Source organism: Coturnix japonica, chromosome 3, assembly GCF_001577835.2.
Source record: "Coturnix japonica isolate 7356 chromosome 3, Coturnix japonica 2.1, whole genome shotgun sequence".
NCBI classification, from domain to species: domain Eukaryota; kingdom Metazoa; phylum Chordata; class Aves; order Galliformes; family Phasianidae; genus Coturnix; species Coturnix japonica.
In genome coordinates, this window is record NC_029518.1 from 94770784 (window position 1) to 94789259 (window position 18476).

At 40.9% G+C, this 18476-nt stretch overlaps 1 protein-coding gene across 5 annotated transcripts in view; it reads left to right on the forward strand.

Annotated features, from left to right (window-relative positions):
* KLHL29 (kelch like family member 29) overlaps positions 1-18476 on the forward strand; it is a 389364-nt gene that overhangs the window by 233044 nt on the left and 137844 nt on the right. For 4 of the 5 annotated variants that reach the window (XM_015859531.2, XM_032443409.1, XM_032443407.1 and 1 more), the window contains exons 4-5: positions 10157-10270; positions 17935-18076. In XM_015859531.2, coding sequence (XP_015715017.1) covers positions 10157-10270; positions 17935-18076 — 256 coding nt within the window. The remainder of the gene's footprint in view (positions 1-10156; positions 10271-17934; positions 18077-18476) is intronic. The other variant, XM_032443408.1, reaches the window with a different exon arrangement.

Consider the following 18476-nt stretch of genomic DNA (forward strand, 5'->3'; position numbering starts at 1 on the left):
GCTGATGCCTTTATAGGATCCTGATTAGTGTACAAGAAGGGATCTCAGGTTCCGGATCTAGTATGAACATCAGTAGCCTTCACAAAAAATTCAGAAGCTAGGAAAAAGTCAACACAACATTAGGAGGGCTCTATGATGGCCTGCAGTGATACATGATAATGACTACTGGCTGTCCCATTTAGATGTCACACCAGCATGTGTGTGGGTGCATGTATGTTAGAGGAGTGGAAAGCTGAACTGCAAAACTCCTTGCACCTTTCAAAGCTGAATCTAATGGGCCTGTGAAGAGGACTTGTGTGACTAAAGGCCCTTCCAATCCCCTCTTCAAATGGACAGTGACCCCAGCTGTGTCCCTCTACATTGTGTTTACAACTTACATCTTTCTAGGGTATTTCACGTGTCACGGGTGTGTTTGGAAGGGTTCTCATTTGTTTCTGATTACTTCAAACAGGATGAGGGCTGTCAGTTGGGCACTGAAATTCACTTACATAAATAGAGAACAAAAAGCTAGCCTTGATTGGTTTAGAAAGGGAAGCAAGTCCTTTACACTGAAAATTACCTTTCTCTTTAGCTATCAGTTACTACAATTAAAGAATAACGTAATGGTTAGGACAGTCTCCAAGGAGTATGAAGTAAAACAGTCACCATTGCCTTTGGGCACCTGTATGACAGTCAGGAGATTGGGATAGAGGTCACTCAGGTCATCTTGTCTCATCATAGAATCACAGAATGGCTTGGGTTGGAAGGGACCTCGGGGATCATCAAGCTCCAATCCCCTGCCTCAGACACGGCCACCAACCTCCACATCTTGACACTATACTTACCAAAATCAAGTAGGTTCGGATGTCAATTTACATGGTCAATAACAATTTTAAGAGGGAAAAAAGGAAAAAAAATAAGCCACCATCTTCATCTATTCAGAAATTTATGTCCTGGGTTTTGTAGTCAACCCTTGGGAATGGTTTTCCAACAGCTCAGCTCTTTCTTTGAGTGTCTGTCTCAAAATGATGTCAGCTCTTGATCTAGCCAACCTGGCTATATCTTTTTATTAAAGTTGCAATTTGGATGCTGGATTTAATTTAATGCAAACGAAATTGTGTCGGGGTGACATGATCTGACTGTGTTATGCAGACTCGTGCATTATGACATTCCTCTCACACTAACTAAAGCTTTGTTGCAACATATTAATGTAGAAAGGGTTATTTGTTTGGCTAGTGATAAAGGCTGTTCATTTGCTGCTTAGAACTAGTAATAAGATTGACTTCTACACAACCTTGGGGAGAAAGTTACTTTATTTATATATTTTTGAAGAGTTAAAAATTAAAAATGCATCTTGTGTATGTTCAGAGGAGATGAGAGCGAAGGAGAGTACATACAAATTCCATCAAATGCAATTAGCATAATCAGAGACTGGATGAGAGCCACAAATGATTGCACAAGGGGAAAAAAGTAGTTCCTAGGATCTTGATATATTGCCTGAAGCTGAGCAGGACACAAAGCACTAGAAACTATTTTTACCCAAGGGCAATTTTTGTTGATACTGCCCTTGCAAGCAGCTCTTATTTTATTATTGTTATGAATTCTTTTTCTGCCCTAAATTTGTATACTGAATTATCCATGAGGATAAATGTCAGAGTGGATTAAGATTAAATTAGGAACTAGATACTCCAAAACAACAACAACAAAATGTCTCTTTCCTATGCACTCCCTTTTTAATTTATTTTTACTTTTATTATTTTTCTCCCCCTTTAGATGCACCAGGATGCAGCTCCATAGATTGTATTTTCTTTTGAATCTTTCTACATTACATTTTCCTCACAGATAATTTAACTTGCAGTATTTCGTCTTCTTAGGTTTTAGGTCATCATTTCCTTCATAGGCCTTCTGAATGTCTTTCTTCTGCTTGTGATATAGCTGGATGATGTTCTTTGTCTTTTTTTTTTTCCTCCTTCCCTTTTTCACTTCGGTTCTGCTGCAGTGCACGTGGGGGCACAGTCGGAGAGTTTACAATGGTTCCTACTTTCTGGAGGGAGAGGAGTAATTTAGCCCACTTGTTATCCAGGCTGCCAGTCTCCAGCTTCTAACAGCTGACGGAGAGCAGTAGGCATGACACCTAAATGAGGTGCCTGTATTACACCGCTTAACGGCTGCCCCTAGATCTTACCAAGTTCGTTACAATAACCCCACTGATGTTCAGAGGTAAAAGCTGAGCATTTAAAAATTCCCCGTGTTGTACACAGAGGCTTTGCTTATCTGCAAGGCAGCATCTTTCCTGCCTGCTTATTTCTTCCACAGCTGCTGCTTTTTTTTTTCTGTCACTTTGCATCTCAGCTCTTATTTTCCCATCTTATGCTTACCTTCTTTCCACTCCCCCTGACATATGTAAATGCTCCAGAATACATTCATGCACTCACACTTTATTACTCCTCCTTATATGCATACTTTTCTGTTTGGTTGGGTGGTTTGGTTTTGTGGGGATTTTTTTTTCTGTTTTCTTTGGTAATCGTTTCCCATTTTAATATAAAATCTGCTTCATGCTTTGTGTTTAAAAACGCAGTTGTTGAAACGTACTCCAAATGGTCCCTTTGGGAGGTGGAGAGGAGGCAGGGAGCGCCATCAGGGTGGCTCACAATGAGCTGCGTTTAGCACATCTTCCCCACAGAACTACACTATAGGAAAGATTCTAACAGTTCCCACGCCTGAGAAGCTTCCAGCAGTTGCTCCCTCTTTAGAACCGAGATAAAAATATCCAACTGCTTTTTAAAAAAAAAGAAAACAGTTCTTTCTCTCACTTTGCATTCACAGTTCTCTCCCCAAATACCGTGAGCCAGGGTTTCCAATAGGCAGGAGCCGGTCAGTTGGGCACTGCTGAGTTCTGAAAACTGAGCCTGCAATCACGTACAGCTGGAAAGAGGAGTTCCTCACCATTGGGGAAACTCTGTTTTCTGAAGTGTGAGAAGGACTTGGGGATGTTTTTAAAGTATTTTAGCAATACTGTTTTCCCCCTGCGGTACTCTTGCAGTTGGGCTAATGCTACTGAGGCCCATGGGCTTACAGCTCAAGGTAAGGCTCCGTGCTGGGCAAGTGACAGCTTTTCCAGACATGGAAATGTCACAGGTTTAAAACCTCCCATTTTATGCCCTGTTCTGCTGTAAACAGGAGTTTTATTCCACCGAGGAAGGCAGACTTTTAGTTTGCTGGTAGAGTTTGCTCTCACAGCTAGATCAGAAAGGGCTTGAACTCCCTCAAGCTGTGTATTGAAAAGCTGTAGACGTTCACGTTCCAGAGATATTTCACTTTTATTAGTGGAATAAAAAAATACAAACTGCCTTACCTAGCTCAACCTTTAGTAAATAATTTAAATGTGCAGATTTACTCATGAAAGAGAAGGAAATTAAAAGCTGTCTCAAGATGACTTTTTCCAGGGGCAAATAAGTCACGTTTTAAATAACACCCACAACAATACCTTACATGCCCCTGCTCTATGAATCACGGAGCTTTTTATGTGGGAACTGCTCTGTGAAAGAGAATAGAAGGCTGTGTCCACTTGTGCTGCATGGTGTGGGACTGGACATGAGGGCCCCTGCATCTCTGAAGAGCAGCAGGGGGATATTAGGCAGACAGAAATGCAATTACTAGAGTTGAAATTGGGCCAAGACAATGGAACTGACAATATATTCTTGGAAAATGTGCTCTTTGATCGTAAATATCCATGAAGCAACCTTGCCAACGTTATTGATTTTGGCAGTGGATTATCACTGACAGCCAGGATCTGCTGCCCTCTTGCTTTAAGCAGTGCCCTAATAGGTTTTTAGACAAACAGCCACGACAGTATGTACAGAACAAGTCTCCAGGGTATGTTCATCACATCACAGGTTCCCTGACTGTGTTGGACTCGTTGTGCAATAAGATTGTGCTGGCATTTAGTGCCAGGATGGCGAATGCTGCGTGTTTGGGAGGCACCAGACCGGCAGAGAGTGGGTGCACGTGCACCGCATGATGTCCTGCTCAGTCCCGTGTTGATCACGAACTTTGACTGACAAAAAGCATAAGCAAAGCTTGACCTTCATAATAGCTTTTTATCCCCTCAAAGTTTACACCTGGGAGAAAGTCATTGGCAGTAGCAAATTTAAGACCTTGGCTTTTAAGAAGCATTAGGTAATCATGCTCATAAGCTGATGGTACTTTTATTTTCAAACGAAGTGGAATACACCTGCAAGGAGAGTGCTGGTTAAAATAATGAGAGAAAAGCTGAGATAGTGCAAAATAATACCTGCATATCATCCCGACGATCTTTGTCTTTGTGTGCTAAATGCCTAATGCACAGAGATTGTGCCCTGATCCTCAGCTGACAATTCTGAGTCCTGCTATAATACAAATAATAACCAGATATTTAGGATAGATTAGAATTTACTTTTGGATCCATTAGCATTTCTGTTAAATCTGACAAACGATTTAGAAAATCTATATGAATACAAAGTGCCTGCTCATCATATTTTGTGACAGCTGGGTGAATACTTGACATCTTTGTGCTCTTAAAAGAACATATGCAAAGACTCAATTTAATTTGTAGGGTTGAGGGAATTTATTTGCCTAATTTTGAGCCCACTAGCACGTGATGGATTTGAAAGTTCAGTTCTAACAGGAGTATAATTGGGTTCTCATTCTACTTAGGAGGAAGTGTGATAGAAAGGGTGAGGAGAGAGATAGAGACATGGGGAAAATTAAGTAAGAAAATGAAACTGGGAATACTCATGAAAAAAGATGCAATGAGAGACTGAAAAAAAAAAAAAACCAGCAAGGCAGTACATGAGAAAAAATGAGCACATACAAATGAGGGAGTTTTTAAGGGAGCAGAAGGAGAGGAGGGGGACAAGAAAAAATTATGCAATCTTAACGTGGGTTGTCTTTTGGTTAGGAGGAGAGGATGCTTTCAAATATACTCACCATGTTAGTTGACAATATAAAAGATGAAGTTGTGAGAAGGGAAGGAGGAGGAATATTTCTCTGAATACTTTTTCAAGCTCAAGGGAGCTCGTCAGATGGTTTGGAGTTTGGGGGGTGCTGTTTGGAGCCAGGAGCTGGATTCAGCGTACCTTGTGGGTCCCTTCCACCTTGAAATGTGGAAGACTAGAAGAAACACCCTAGCTTTGTTTAGCCCATAGCGTACACAACATGCGGCTGTGGGGTGAAGGGCATTACCGTAAGTGTGGCAAGACCCATTTCCACCCACCACAGTGCCCACCAGCAGGGCTGCTAGTGTCCTGAAATGTCTTTATTGAGTCCTTACAAGATACTTCACCACATCCCAACAGTTCATCTTTTAAAGGATTCTCTTAGTGAAAAAATAAAAACAAAAACACAGGGGCAGGAATTTGGTTTGGTTTTAGTCTGACTCCCAGCATTTATGGCTTCCTGTTTGCTTCCTAATGAGCTGGCTCCTGATGTCCCCAGACCTTCTCTTGCCTGATTTTGGACACAAAGTCCCTCTGCAGCTGTCTGGTAATGGGTCCAGCTGGACCGGGATGATCTGAAGGCATTTTCAGGTCTCTGTGCAGTGCTCTAGGACCTTGTTGGCTGATTGAGGCTTTGGTTCGTAGCAAATGGAAGTACTTTTCTTGTGATACTTGCATTTACTTTTACTTGTAGGTAAGAACTACATTTCCAGCAGTATCATTGGCAACCCTCATTAATGCTCCTTGCTGAACAGAAGCTTTTTCGCCTTTGTGCTTTGCTAACATTGTAGAATTCAATGGGTTTTTCTCTCTTTTTTATTGTACCCTGATACTCTGCCACCTTTTAATCCCAGTGTCACACGTAGACTGCAGACTTCTCCAGGTACAGACAGCTGGCTCAGTGAGTGTGTATATGGGTGATTTTTTTCTTAAGAGAGCATCCACTGTTTCAGAGACCGAGATACAATGGTGTTGTGAAACAATAATAATAATAATACAGATAATAATGATTTCCACAATACCTTTGTGATGTGTAGGAAAAACACCATTGTTTAAACTGTACTGAGAGGGTTGGAAATGTCAGCCTTATAGCAAATGGCCCAAAGTACGGATACATTTCTGACTTCATACAGCAACTTCTGCTTAATCCGATCACTGGTTAATTTAATCCTGTTTCATTTGATTGGATCCCCTGGAACCAAATCATTTGTATTGTGTTTTTGCTGGTATTTCTGATCATTGTCTTTGTTAATTTGATCGGGATTGACTGAGCCAGTCATTGAAAATAAATCACGTAATTAATCACATGCAGCATTAGAAAAGCAGGTCCTCAGCTGGTCTGCAGGCTTTTAGCTCTCGTTTTTCTCCTTTGGTACTTGGAATTTGGACTCCCTTTGAAAGGAAACTTCTTTTTAGAGGAAAGCATATCAATATACGTATGCATCCATGTATGAAATTGTTTGTGTCTCCACTCAAAGGGCCTTAATTTGTGGCCCTATCTGAGGCAATGTTGCTGGGTAGGTATTGGGTGTAAGGTCCTTCTTAATGAGTCAGTATGAATGAGTTCAGCATGTGATGCACATTTGGATTTGACAAAGAAGCACTAGCATATATAAAACAAAATTAAAAATCGAGGTTCTCTGTTTTCTTCTAATAAGCTGCAGATTGTTTGATGCACAATCTGTGCTTGTCTGAAGCTCAGACCTGAAGTTAATGTGGTGCAGTCTATGGGTAGGAAAGGAGATTTGGGATTTGCAGTAGGGGTGATTTTGATCTGTTGTGGAAAGGAAATGATTCCATTTGTACGTTTTTTTAAATAGGACCCTTTTGGTTCTGCTTTGGCTCCTCTCTCATTCTGATAGATGATTGCAACCAAAGTTGGCCATTTTGATCAGCACTGCTAGGTATTTATAACTTTGGGTTCTAATTGAAGCTTTATTATAGCAAATCAAGGCTCTGTCTGACTCCCGGAGGCAGTAGTTGCACAAATATCAGCTGAAACTTCCTTTACGTCCCCTGAAAGCAGCAGTGAGTTCAGCAGAGGATATGCTGCCTCTTAGGGGGTATTATCTGCAAAGACCCTGGACAGGTCTCCCCAGCACATCATCCTGAGGTGTTTCAAGAGCCCTGCCTGCCCTGCAGTCATCCCAGCAGAAAGAGCAGCTTCCGCAACAGTGGAGGAGGAGAATTAGGAAGATTAGATTGTGACTTGCTGTTATAGGTGAGGTATCCCTACCGAAGGTCATTTAATTTTAGCTTTCTGTCCCTGCACGGCTTACGGAACCAACCTGAGTTATTTAGGGCTCTCAATAACCCTTTGCTTCCTTCCTGCAACCCTGAAGTTCTGTGAGTAAATAGGAGATTATTTTTAGAGGAGGTTTGTTTTGCGTTAACTTCCTGGGAGCAAAGAGAGGGGGAGTTTCTATGCTATTACAAATGTAAACTTATTTAAAAAGACATTTTACAGAGGATTTTGAGAAGCATAGAGCCATTGCCCAACCCCACTGCTGGATTTCCCCTTCATATTGAGTCAAATGGCCAAAACCAGACACTAAGGAAAAAAAATCATCTTCGAGGAGTAAATAACACAGGAATGTAAAACTGTTAATTGTTAGAGAAAGTTGAAGTAGGACCTAACCTATCCTATTCATCTATATTTATTGACAAAGGACTACCTAGCATCACAAGTTGCTATGAACACAGTGATGTTGATAGAGTATCTGATTCACACCCCAAAAATAAGAGTGAGGTGCCTGGAAAAAATAAGTGGCAGGTCTCTTGTAATGGCAGCCATAGCTATACCATTATCTGTTTTACTTTAAATTGTGTGGCTGTGGACAGTAAAGTATGTCTAATAGGTATTTGCTAGATTTATGGCCTGGTATGTGATGTGTTTGCCATTAATCTTTTAGAAGGATGATGGCTGAGGCAGCTGAAGCATTCATGCTAGTCTACGAATCAGTTCTGCTGAAGGGAAACAGGAGAACTGAACAGCTTCCTTCTAGTAGCATGGAGGTGTGGGAAGTAAATGAACACAAATTCCTTGATATAAACCTACAAAGCACAAAAATTGGGGAAAATGATAGCTGTGTTTCCAGAAAGGAAACATTCGTTAGCACTCTGTTATAAATCAGATTATATGACCGCTGCCTGATCTTGCACTGAACTTCTTGTGTTAGTGGAACTGAGTCTGAATGTATGCAGGGCTGCACCTCGAGACCTCCTATTCCCAAAAAGGACCTGCCAGTCACGTCTGGTCAGAGCAGCTTGCTGGATGTTTAGCTTCCTTTAGGAACCAACTGGGAGATGGATGAGTTTGAGCTGTTTTTGCACAGACTTGTTTGAATCTTAAAGTGTATTTTCATCTGTCTGTACAGAGCGAAAGATTTTAATAAGAACCATTGAGATATGTGATGTTGGATTAAAAAGAAATGTAGTATATTATGTTAGCATTTTTTTACTGTGAAGTATATTTTTAACGAGACCCGACCAATTACAGGAATGGGCAGACTGAAGATGTTATCTTGTGTGTAGGGGAAGGGATGGGTTATTCAAGTGTGTACGTTCAAGTGTGTATCGTCTTCGAGAGATGCAGCTCTCTAATCCCCTTTGTCACTTCTTTATTTTAGTGACTGCATCACTTACCTTCATAAGATGCTTTTAATCGAACGTTTGAGTAGAATTTGAATAAAATCTAATAGATCTGAGATTCCTCCTCCACTCCCTTAAAACATGATGGGAAATTTATTAGTCTTAATGTACATATCCCAGAGCTAATTGTTTTATCTTGTAAATCAGTTTCTCCTCGTCTTTCGTGCAGCTTTTACTTTCAGATTTAGAGAATAAATACATTCTCGATTGGAAAGTCTTTGTTGTTTTGTAGCAGAAAAAAAAAGGGGGGGCAGCCTTATGAATCTAAAAGGATTTTTAGTTCTTTTTAAATTATTTACAAATGCTGTAAAAATGTTAAAGGACAGCGGATTTTAAATTATGCATTAAATTAGCATCTTACTGATGGAAGACTCTCAGAGAAAGTTGAGGTTTTTAAAATTGCTGTGAGCCAGATTCAGCCACATTTAATAGCTGAATTGATGTTGATGAACTTAACGGCGGCGATAAATTTGGAACTATAAGCTTATTTTTCTTTTTGCTGGGAAAGGTAAGCATGCTGTTCCTACAGCGCTGACTGTCCTTTTGTTTGAGAGTCGACTGAGAGTACTTTGATCCTTTTTTTAGAACAAGAATTCTCTGTTCTCCCTTAAAGAAGGCTTCCCAAGACCTGGATCAGATTATGGAAACCAATGTGAGCACGCAAAAGTGCTTGTTAGAAAGTGAAATTTATGTGCAAACTAAATGTGCCCTTGATGATAGCCTTATTGATCAAGCCAAGTTAATAAATCAGTAATATCGTGCAGCACTGCTCAAAAGTCACAGGCTTATCTGGGTTTTCTTATGTGCCTGCTGTGCAGGCAGAGAACATGCACTTTCCTGCCAAGGAGTGTGTACTACAATTGAAGCACTGAATTCACGGGGCTTGAATGCAGAATGTCAGCATCCAGTGCAGCAAAAGGGGACTTTTATAGAAGTATCTTAATGAAGGGATCCAAGCCCAAAGTGACATAGCTTTTGTTTTTTTTTTTTAAATATTCCTCTTTTTATTCCTAATGCTTTAGAACCTGATCCAGAAAGAAACTCAGAGTCCTGTTTAGATAACGAAAAGAAATGCATGGGAAATTTGGGACAAAAACACCACAAGGAGCGTGTCTTCTGACCCTATCAATGGCCAGCATTTGCATGCAAGATAAATGTTTAGTTTTCAAGCAGTCTGCCATTAGGTCATTCTCAAGCAGCTTTGCTAGCACACAAGGGTTACATCCTTTGTACGCCCTTGGGATTCTGGTCTGACAAGCACTTATTCCATTATTACCCATGTTTCCTTTTGCCCTCTGACAAAAAGCACTTATGATGAACTGGATTTATCTGCCTCTGCCATAGGTTCCCTGCAGGACCTTGCGTTGCGTAGTGCATGTTCCCTATAGTACGTGCTGCTGAATTGTTCCTGATGTCATGCGTTTTTTCTCCGTTGTGAGATGCTTTTACATTCGTAGTTTCACACTGATTTGGGGTTGATCTGCATGCCGACCGTGTTAGCAGAGGAGGTTCTGCTCAGGCTAAAGTGGGGCTTCTGTGCTCGAACCCAGTGTCGTGCGCTGATGTCCCTGGTGTCCTGGAGCAGCAAGTGTCGCAGCCGGGACCTCGGTTCCATACCTCAGCTCCGGTCTCTGATGTTCTCGCTGAGAAACGAAGGCAGCTGGGTGAGTACCTGACCTTCTGCTGGTGAGATTTGCCAAGACAGAATGACAAGTGCCATTTATGAAGCACTTTTTCTCATTCCATGTTGTTGAAATTCATTCCCAGCACCAAACTGGAGCGCTGGTGGGAGAGCGATGGTTGTCCTGGGCACTGCTGCCACCAAAAAGATAGCATTATGCTCAATTCACAACCTTCTTCTATCCCATTTTTTTCCCTCCTTTTCAATAACCTTATCCATCCTCTTGCTTCCCCAAATCTGCATGCAGGATTTCAAGACAGCAGCAGCAGACCCATACCTGGCATGGAGTTATCTTTCATTGAATCGTTAGAGCTTGGGAATTAGGCCAACAGCCTTATTTAGGAAGGTAACCATAGCATAACATGAATGAAATGGCAAAAAGTCCAGGAATTGTGTGGTTGATGTGTGGGGGAGGGGAAGGTGAAGGTGCTGGATGTGCCAATACATCTGCCTTAGCAGCTCATGAACTGCAGTGAGAAGCCCTGCTACTCACAGAGCTGGGATCAGAGTTCTGCCTGTGTGAGACGTGGACCTGACTGCACTCAGGGGTTTCTTCAAGCAATTGTCATTAATCTCAAGGTTGAGGTTGCGTTTAAATCCTCTGAAGAAGGGAATTGATGCAGCCAGCACCCTGCTGCTAAGCGATGTGTCTTGCCTGAAGGCTGCTCCATAGTTTGTGCTGCCCATTTGGTCTTTGCTGGATGCTGGTTAGGATGGCAATACTGAATGATTCTTCCAGCTCTAAAGGAAACTAAGATTTCTTTTGTGTTCTCTGCAGGGTAACAGCATTTTTCCTATGAGTTAACTTCATTATCTTCCTTTTCACCGCTCCCAAATTAGCTTTGAAAAGAGAAAAACAGTGCTGTGTCCATGGTAGAATTGCCTGGTAATGGAAAATGTAAGGTAGATGAGTTCTCCTCTCCACCCATAAGCAAGTTCTTGAATAAGGTTTTACACAGGACAGCTCATTCAGTTTCTCTTGCTTACCTGTCTGTCTATATCCCTTAGGTTTTCAATATATTACAGTACATCCCTCTCTTAAAACAACAAATTTCTTTCTGTTACCCAGCCCCACGACTGGCACTGGGTGGATATTGCTGTCAGCCCCGCATTTTTAAAAATGGTGCATATGCCCTTAACAGCTACTTTGGCTATGGACTAGACTTCAAAATATGCCTGGGATCCTTCCCAATGCAGTATAGGAATACACCCCAGTCAGAGGTCTACCCTGTTGTTGTTTAGCTTTTACATGCGTGCCTCATGCACTTGGAGAGTACCTGTTTCATAAGGAGTTTAGTAATATAAACTACTAAATTAGATCATGAACACTACGGTGCAGAGGCTACTGAGCTTTTTAGAGCACCAGACACGTTCAGGTTTAAAACTCAAGCAGGGTCACCAGTCATTACTTGCTAGAGCGAGGCATAGCTAACAGCTTTAAAAGGAATTCCCTCATTAAATTGAAGTTGCTTTTGTCCATGACAGGCCATAAAACCTGAGTCTGTGGGAGGGAGCATTTGCTACTACGCATGTGTGTGTGTGTTGGCCTTTTTATTTTCAATGGGGAGAGAAAATAGAGTGGGTTGCATATTGGATACATTATCTTAGTATTAAGCTGCCATTCCCAATCGCTTTTGGATAATTGGAACAGAGAATCACTACTTCTTATCCATCACTTTAAATGAAGGCCTTAGTAAAATAATTTTGGTTGCCGGGAACCACAAATAAGGTCCCTCTATCCAGATTAGTTCTTTTTTGCTCATGAGACTACTTGAATGGGTCTTAGCACTCTGAGCCGTAACAGGGTATACGTCAAGAGTTTTACAAGCCTGTGGGGAAATTGCTCAGATGTGTTTATAAAGACCTCCCAGGAAGTGTTTGGTGTTGTTGAGGCTGGGGAGGATTTAGTCAGAATTTTCGTTGTTGCCTTTTGGTTGTTGTTGGATTGTTTTTCAAATTCAGCTGATAGACTCTGCAATGCGCGTAGGAGCGTGGTAGGTTTTACATTTCCATTGGCGTAAAGGTCTTAGTAAAAGTTTAGGTCTTATTACATCAAAGGAGACACCTTCTGTAAAGATTTAGACTTAGCGTCAGATTCAGCTGTGGCGATGCCTACTGACCAACCCATGGTAACCGTGTAAACTGATGCGGAATAGTCTGGATCACAAATTCCCAATCTTTAGCACCAGCTGATTGCTGTGAACTTGTGAACTTTCTTGTGGGTGTTGTGTAAAGCCCTATGAATCTGAACGTTTTTAATGTTTTAATTTAATAAGGTTCAGTGGACCAGATGTACACCAATTACTGTTGCCTATGGGCCGTGGTTTATGACTATTCAAGCTAAAAAAAAAAAATCAGCAACCTGGCAACTTGTCTTTGTTAGTCTCAAGTTACCCTGAAATTGTTCCACCCTGCTCCGTTTTGCCTGCACATCTGTACTGCAGTTAATATCCTTGAAACTGGGAGACTGGTGCTGCCAAGGTGGCTTTTTTTTGTTGTTGTTTGTTATGTAAAAAGCTCGATATAAGGAATTCCAGTTTTGTTTCAGAGTCCAGATATTTCTAGCTTTGTATTCTTGTATGTCTTTGAAGGACGTAACATCGCCTGTGAAATATGCCAGTCAAGTTTAAGCCAGAGGTGAGCAGAAGGATGAGTTCTGCACCACAGCAAACACCCCATCAGGAGAGCAGGGCTTTGCACCACACGCTTCCTTTTTTTGAAGCTCGCCGTTGAGTTTGTGGAGCCAATGCATGCTGTAAATCTGCCTAGCAGATAACAGAGTGCATATGGTGTGTTGGGGCTCCCCAGGCTTTGGGAAATGCAGATCTCTGGTTTACATCGCTCTGGGCTAATTCAGCTCAGCCCTGAAGGCTTCTTTATCTCTAGATGACAGTAATCACACTGTCCTTGCCAAATGTCATGGAAGAATATCCTGCCTGGGACTCTCATAATGTCCCTTCATACCAAGCTCAACTTCATGGGGATCATGGTAGTAATTCATCAGCTCTGTTGGACTGAACCAAGAGATGTGCAGTGAAAGACTTATTATCCATCATAAAACTTTTCAATTATTGCCTGAGTTGCAGTCATTTACCTTCTGTGCCATAATCTCTCAAATGGAAGATGTAGAACATAGCTGGAACAACAGATCATAAGTGTTGCTTTATTTACTGGGTTTGGCTCTAAGCTACTCATCAGCTTTTGTATTTATGTTGACTGCAGAAGTCTGAATTGGCTGATTTGTGGAGAATAATAAATACTCAGATGAAATCCTTCTGATGAGGGTTTCAGCACACTTGGAAAATGTGTGCACCAATTCAGCGTTCTGAACTGTTTGTCATTTTTAAACACGGGATGTTTTGCTCCATGCAAAACAGCATCACACTGATTTTAATTCAGGACGTCCTTTTCAGTAGAGAGGGGAATCTTCTGAGTTGTTTTGAAATGCTACTGTAATGCTTAGTGGTTGATTAGTAACTTAAAGGGGCTGACCTCAGGTAAATTAATTACGTTCTCAAGTGGATAGGAAAAATCTGCTCTCATAAGAGCATGTAATTTTTATTTACATATGTTCAGCCAATTGGTTGCATCGTGGCTGCATGTGTGTCCCCTTCATTAGTCACCTTGTTGTGCAAAATTAATGGCAAATCTCAAGGAGAACTGTTGTGTGGGATGTCAGCAGAGAGGATCTGACTTAGGGAGAGCTGTATGGTGACTAAAATAATTGCCTTAATGTGGGGTGAGAAAAAAGGAACGAGGTCAAAATGTGCATTGCTGGTTTTAGAAAACAAAGCAAAGAAATTGTGCTTTTTAAAGTCGCCTGTACAAAGAGAGCCTACAGGAAAGCTGGAGAGGGACTTTTTATAAGGGCAGGTAGTGACAGAATGAGGGGAAATGGCTTTAAACTGGAAGAGGGCAGATTTAGACTGGGTATCAGGAAGGAATTCTTTACAGTGAGGGTGGTGAGACACTGAGCAGGTTGCCCAGCGAGGCTGTGGATGCCCCCTCTGTGGAAGCACTCAAGGCCAGGCTGGATGGGGCTGTGAGCAACCTGGGCTAGAGGGAGGTGTCTCTGCCTACAGCAGAGGATTGGAACTGCATGAGCTTAGAGGTCCCTTCCATCCCAAATGGTTCTACAGTTCTATGACAGAGTTGGAAGAACAGAGCATGACCATAAGAAATTCTGATTGCTTTTTTAGTTGAATATCAAGTGGAAAACTGTCGAGAAACTTTAAACGTAACCTATCTCAATCTTCAAAACTCTCCTGTAGAAATGTGTCGTTGTTACCGCTGCAGTTCAAAGTGACAGGCATGAGGTGAAATACAAGCTTTCACTGAAAAATTGTGTTTGTTCTTAATGGCCATTTCAAACAAAGGAGTAAAAGAAATCCTCAAATTTGGATTCAGGGTACCTTACTTGTGACAAAGAGCACAGATGGAACATGTTAGGGCTGCTCAGAAATGCTGATAATTCATTCAGTAATCTTTGTAGTCCTCCTTGAAGTTCAGGCTACGAAATAATGCTGCCATTGACTAGCCAGGCTTTGCCAGACCTTTCAGAAACCTTCTTGTCTATTCAAGTAAATAGACATTTGGCAGTATTTTAAAATGTATGCCCAGTGGATTTTGTAATGCATTTCTTTTTTTTTTTCTTTTTTTCATGTGTTTCTTGTTTAATTCAAACAAGCATCTGACATGAAAGCTGAAGATAAAAGTGTAACATAGTACAATTAGTTTCTGTGAAGTCTGCAGATCACTAATGGAACACATCTCTTCCCCCAGCACGACTGGCATAATACAGGCCATTTTTTGGTCATTTGTGTTGTACATTAAAAGCATCAAATAGAGTGCTGTCATGTGTCTGAGCGCATGGACATAAAGTTCCTCTGTTTGATGATGTTGGAAATTGTTTCTCTTTCCAAATATGCAAATGAATAATTGCTGCAATTGGATCAGAGGGATGTAACACTTGTAAAGTAACCTTTTATGTATTAAGAAAAATAATGCAGAAATTAGATCAGAGACCAGATATGTATGCGTATAAAGGAAAGAAATGTGGTAAGCTGTGCTTCTGTTTCAACCACTGTTGTTCTCTAAACTGTGCTTTGTTAATGTGTGCTGTGATTTCTTACCAACTGATGCTCAGCTCTTTCTGACCCAACACATCCAAGTTCAGGTGTACAGTTTAAAAACTATGTGCTATGTTTGTGTACATACACAAGGTCCAAGGTGCCTCTAAGAAGCAAGATTTGTAAGCATGTTTAGTGAATACATCCATAAAGCATTCTGAATTATTTGAGGTCTTATTTGAGACTGATACCATTTTAAAGCAGTATGAGTTTGTAACAGAAGTTGCACAAGGTCTTGCACACCTTGCAGTACTGAGAAGAACGTATGATGGACCCACTTATAAGGCCCAGTTCCTGTAAAAAAGAAGTGCAACACATAAATACAGCATGTGGAATCTGGTGTACATGGGGCAGGACTGGAGTTCTAAATTCTCCTGCCCTTTGCTAGTTCATAAAAATGTCCATTTCTCAATATTTCACTTACTGTTTCAAAGCTTTCTTTAGGACAAATAACAGGGGTTTGGCAGAGAATGGAGGCGGTGTTTTTTCTTTGTTCTACTGCAGAGTGCTTTAGCCTCTATTAAACAGATTAGCTGTGTCCAAAGCAATGCTGCTTACAGTACTGGTAAAGCACCGACAGTGTTATTTTTCCTCCTCTGTCAAAGACTTTCTACTATGCAAAAACTAAAGCTATTCAGATTGAGCTTTCTTAGGAACAATTTATAAACAGAAAGCATTTCAAATTGAGATTTATTTCTTCCCCTCCTGCCCTTTCTTTGCCACTGAATACAACACTATGAATCTTAAAGCTCTTGCTTGTCCTCACTTCCTCTCTTTTTGCCTTTACTGACTGTCATTTTTACTTCAGCTGCGAAAGTTCTAGGTTTGGAAAGTTAAGAATGGAATAGAAAAAGATGGGGGCAGAAGGAAATGTCAATCTAAAACATGGATATCATCGTCATCGGCACCAGCGGAGTAGGAAAAAACCTGGAGATGTTAAAAACAGAAAGAAAAAAGGGTGGGAAAGGATGAATTGTTGCATTTTGAAAAAGAAAAAAAAAGAAAAGAAAGAAAAGTATTCATTCGGGCACAATAATCAAATTCTCATTTCAGGATTCTTTAAAAAGATGCTGAGAATCACGTTTCCCACAGCCACCTGAATTTAACAAAATACAGCATTTCTATGGGGATATATTTCCACCGTGTCCTCTGGCAGCAAAGACAGCAGCAGAGCAAAGCCTCTGTCTGCCATCAAGATCAGCACCCCAGCTTCCTTACTGCCATAGCCCAGGGAGATAAAATGTCAGGAGGGAACAGGAATGAGTGATAGGAGGTGATGGAGACACCTGGATGAAGGAGGGAGAGTTGGAGAAGGGGAGGAGCTGGGATTTAAAGGAACAAGGAATGACAGGTGAACTTGGGAAAGGCATTGTGTGTATTTGCAGAGGGCAGAAATAGGTCCATTAATGATTTTTTTTTCCATGGAGTGATTGAAGTATTGATGATGGGGGGGAAAAAAGTCGGTGGTGTTGACAGAGATTTCATTGGTACAGCGTGACCCAGGGTGTTTATGGAGCCTCTCTACCTCCATCTCAAAGCTAAATTACTTCCCAGATGTAAGGCAAACAAGCGATCGCTCAGACTAGTCTCCTATTCTTTATGGCTCCATGGCCTCAATACTCATTCAGCAATAGGCAGCTGGTTCCGTTCTCTTGGTTGAGAAGTTCCAACACCAGTAAAAACAAACAAAATACTATTAATCTTCAAGCAATGAAATACACTGCCAAGTTAAATAAATGAGACCTGTTAGAGCCCCCTCATTTTAAGCAGACCTTTTCTCAGCAAAGGCATGATTGTTTCAGAAAAACCCATGAAACCACAGGAGTTCTGGCTGAGCATTTTAATGCACGTGATCGTTTCTTTATCTACAAATCTCTTTCAGATCACATCGCCCTTGACGATTAGTCAGCCCCGGTCCTTCCCCTACTTTACAGTTATTTTAACATCTCTGAAGAACTGCCAGCATAGCCACTTTAGCAACCAATGGCTGTTATGCTGCTTTTTTTTTTTTTATTTATTGACATTCAATTCTAGGGGTTGACAGACAGTAAATACTAAGACTTCTCTTTACTGTTCTACGGTAATTTGTCCTACAGCTGTAAACAAGTTGCTCTTTTCCTGCCTCCTGCTAAACAAAACTCAGAATTTCTGAAAGAAACTGAGCAAACAGAAGATCGTCCCATTTTGTGTTGGCTATGGCTGTCTGAATGGATATTAGCATACATCTTTTTATTTATTTATTTATTTTCAAGGCTAAAGAAATGCTTATTTCTGAAAATGCTAGTTTTTGTATATCTTTTTTTAACAGTGACCTTATTGAATTTCCAGAAATAATTTTGACAAACATTCTTTTAACCATATAGACACACCATGTAAGCCCAGAGTAAAATTATACTTAAAGACTTAAAGTTATCCTCTTGGACTGTAACAAACAAACAAGCTACTAGATATTCCGAATAGTAATTATTCCAAATATTCTTAACACTTTTATTCTCTATTTTCTTTCTCTTTTTGGTAGACACCTTGCATTTCCAAGACTGAAAACCAGCCTCAAGGACTTGCAACTAGCGTTAGGTGGGGACAGACACCCATCAATCAGTCTACACCTTGGGACACTGATGAGCCACCGTCTAAACAGATGAGGGAGAATGAAAACCCAGGTACGTTTGTAATCTTATTTGTAATTCTACAAGGGAAAATCATTCGAAGCAAATTCAATGCACTATCTCCATTTACTGCTGTAAATTAGACTTCATTGTGAGCCCTTTCTGTATTCTTCAGCAGGGCTTTTCTCACATTGTAAAGACCCCTCAAGTTTCTTATATGCTGAGACTAATATAAACGTATTAAGATGCCTGCAAGTTCATTAAAGTGTTTTTTTTTCCCCTCCTTCTCTGCCTTCACTGGAGGAAAAGGCACTCTGTAATACTTTAAGACCTCTTTTATGTCCAGAACTACCTGAAATGATTTCCAGCTTCCAGACATATATCATACATTGTGCTACTTTGCCAGACGCCTAATTACAATCTCTTTGTAGTGGCTGGAGCACCATTATTATAC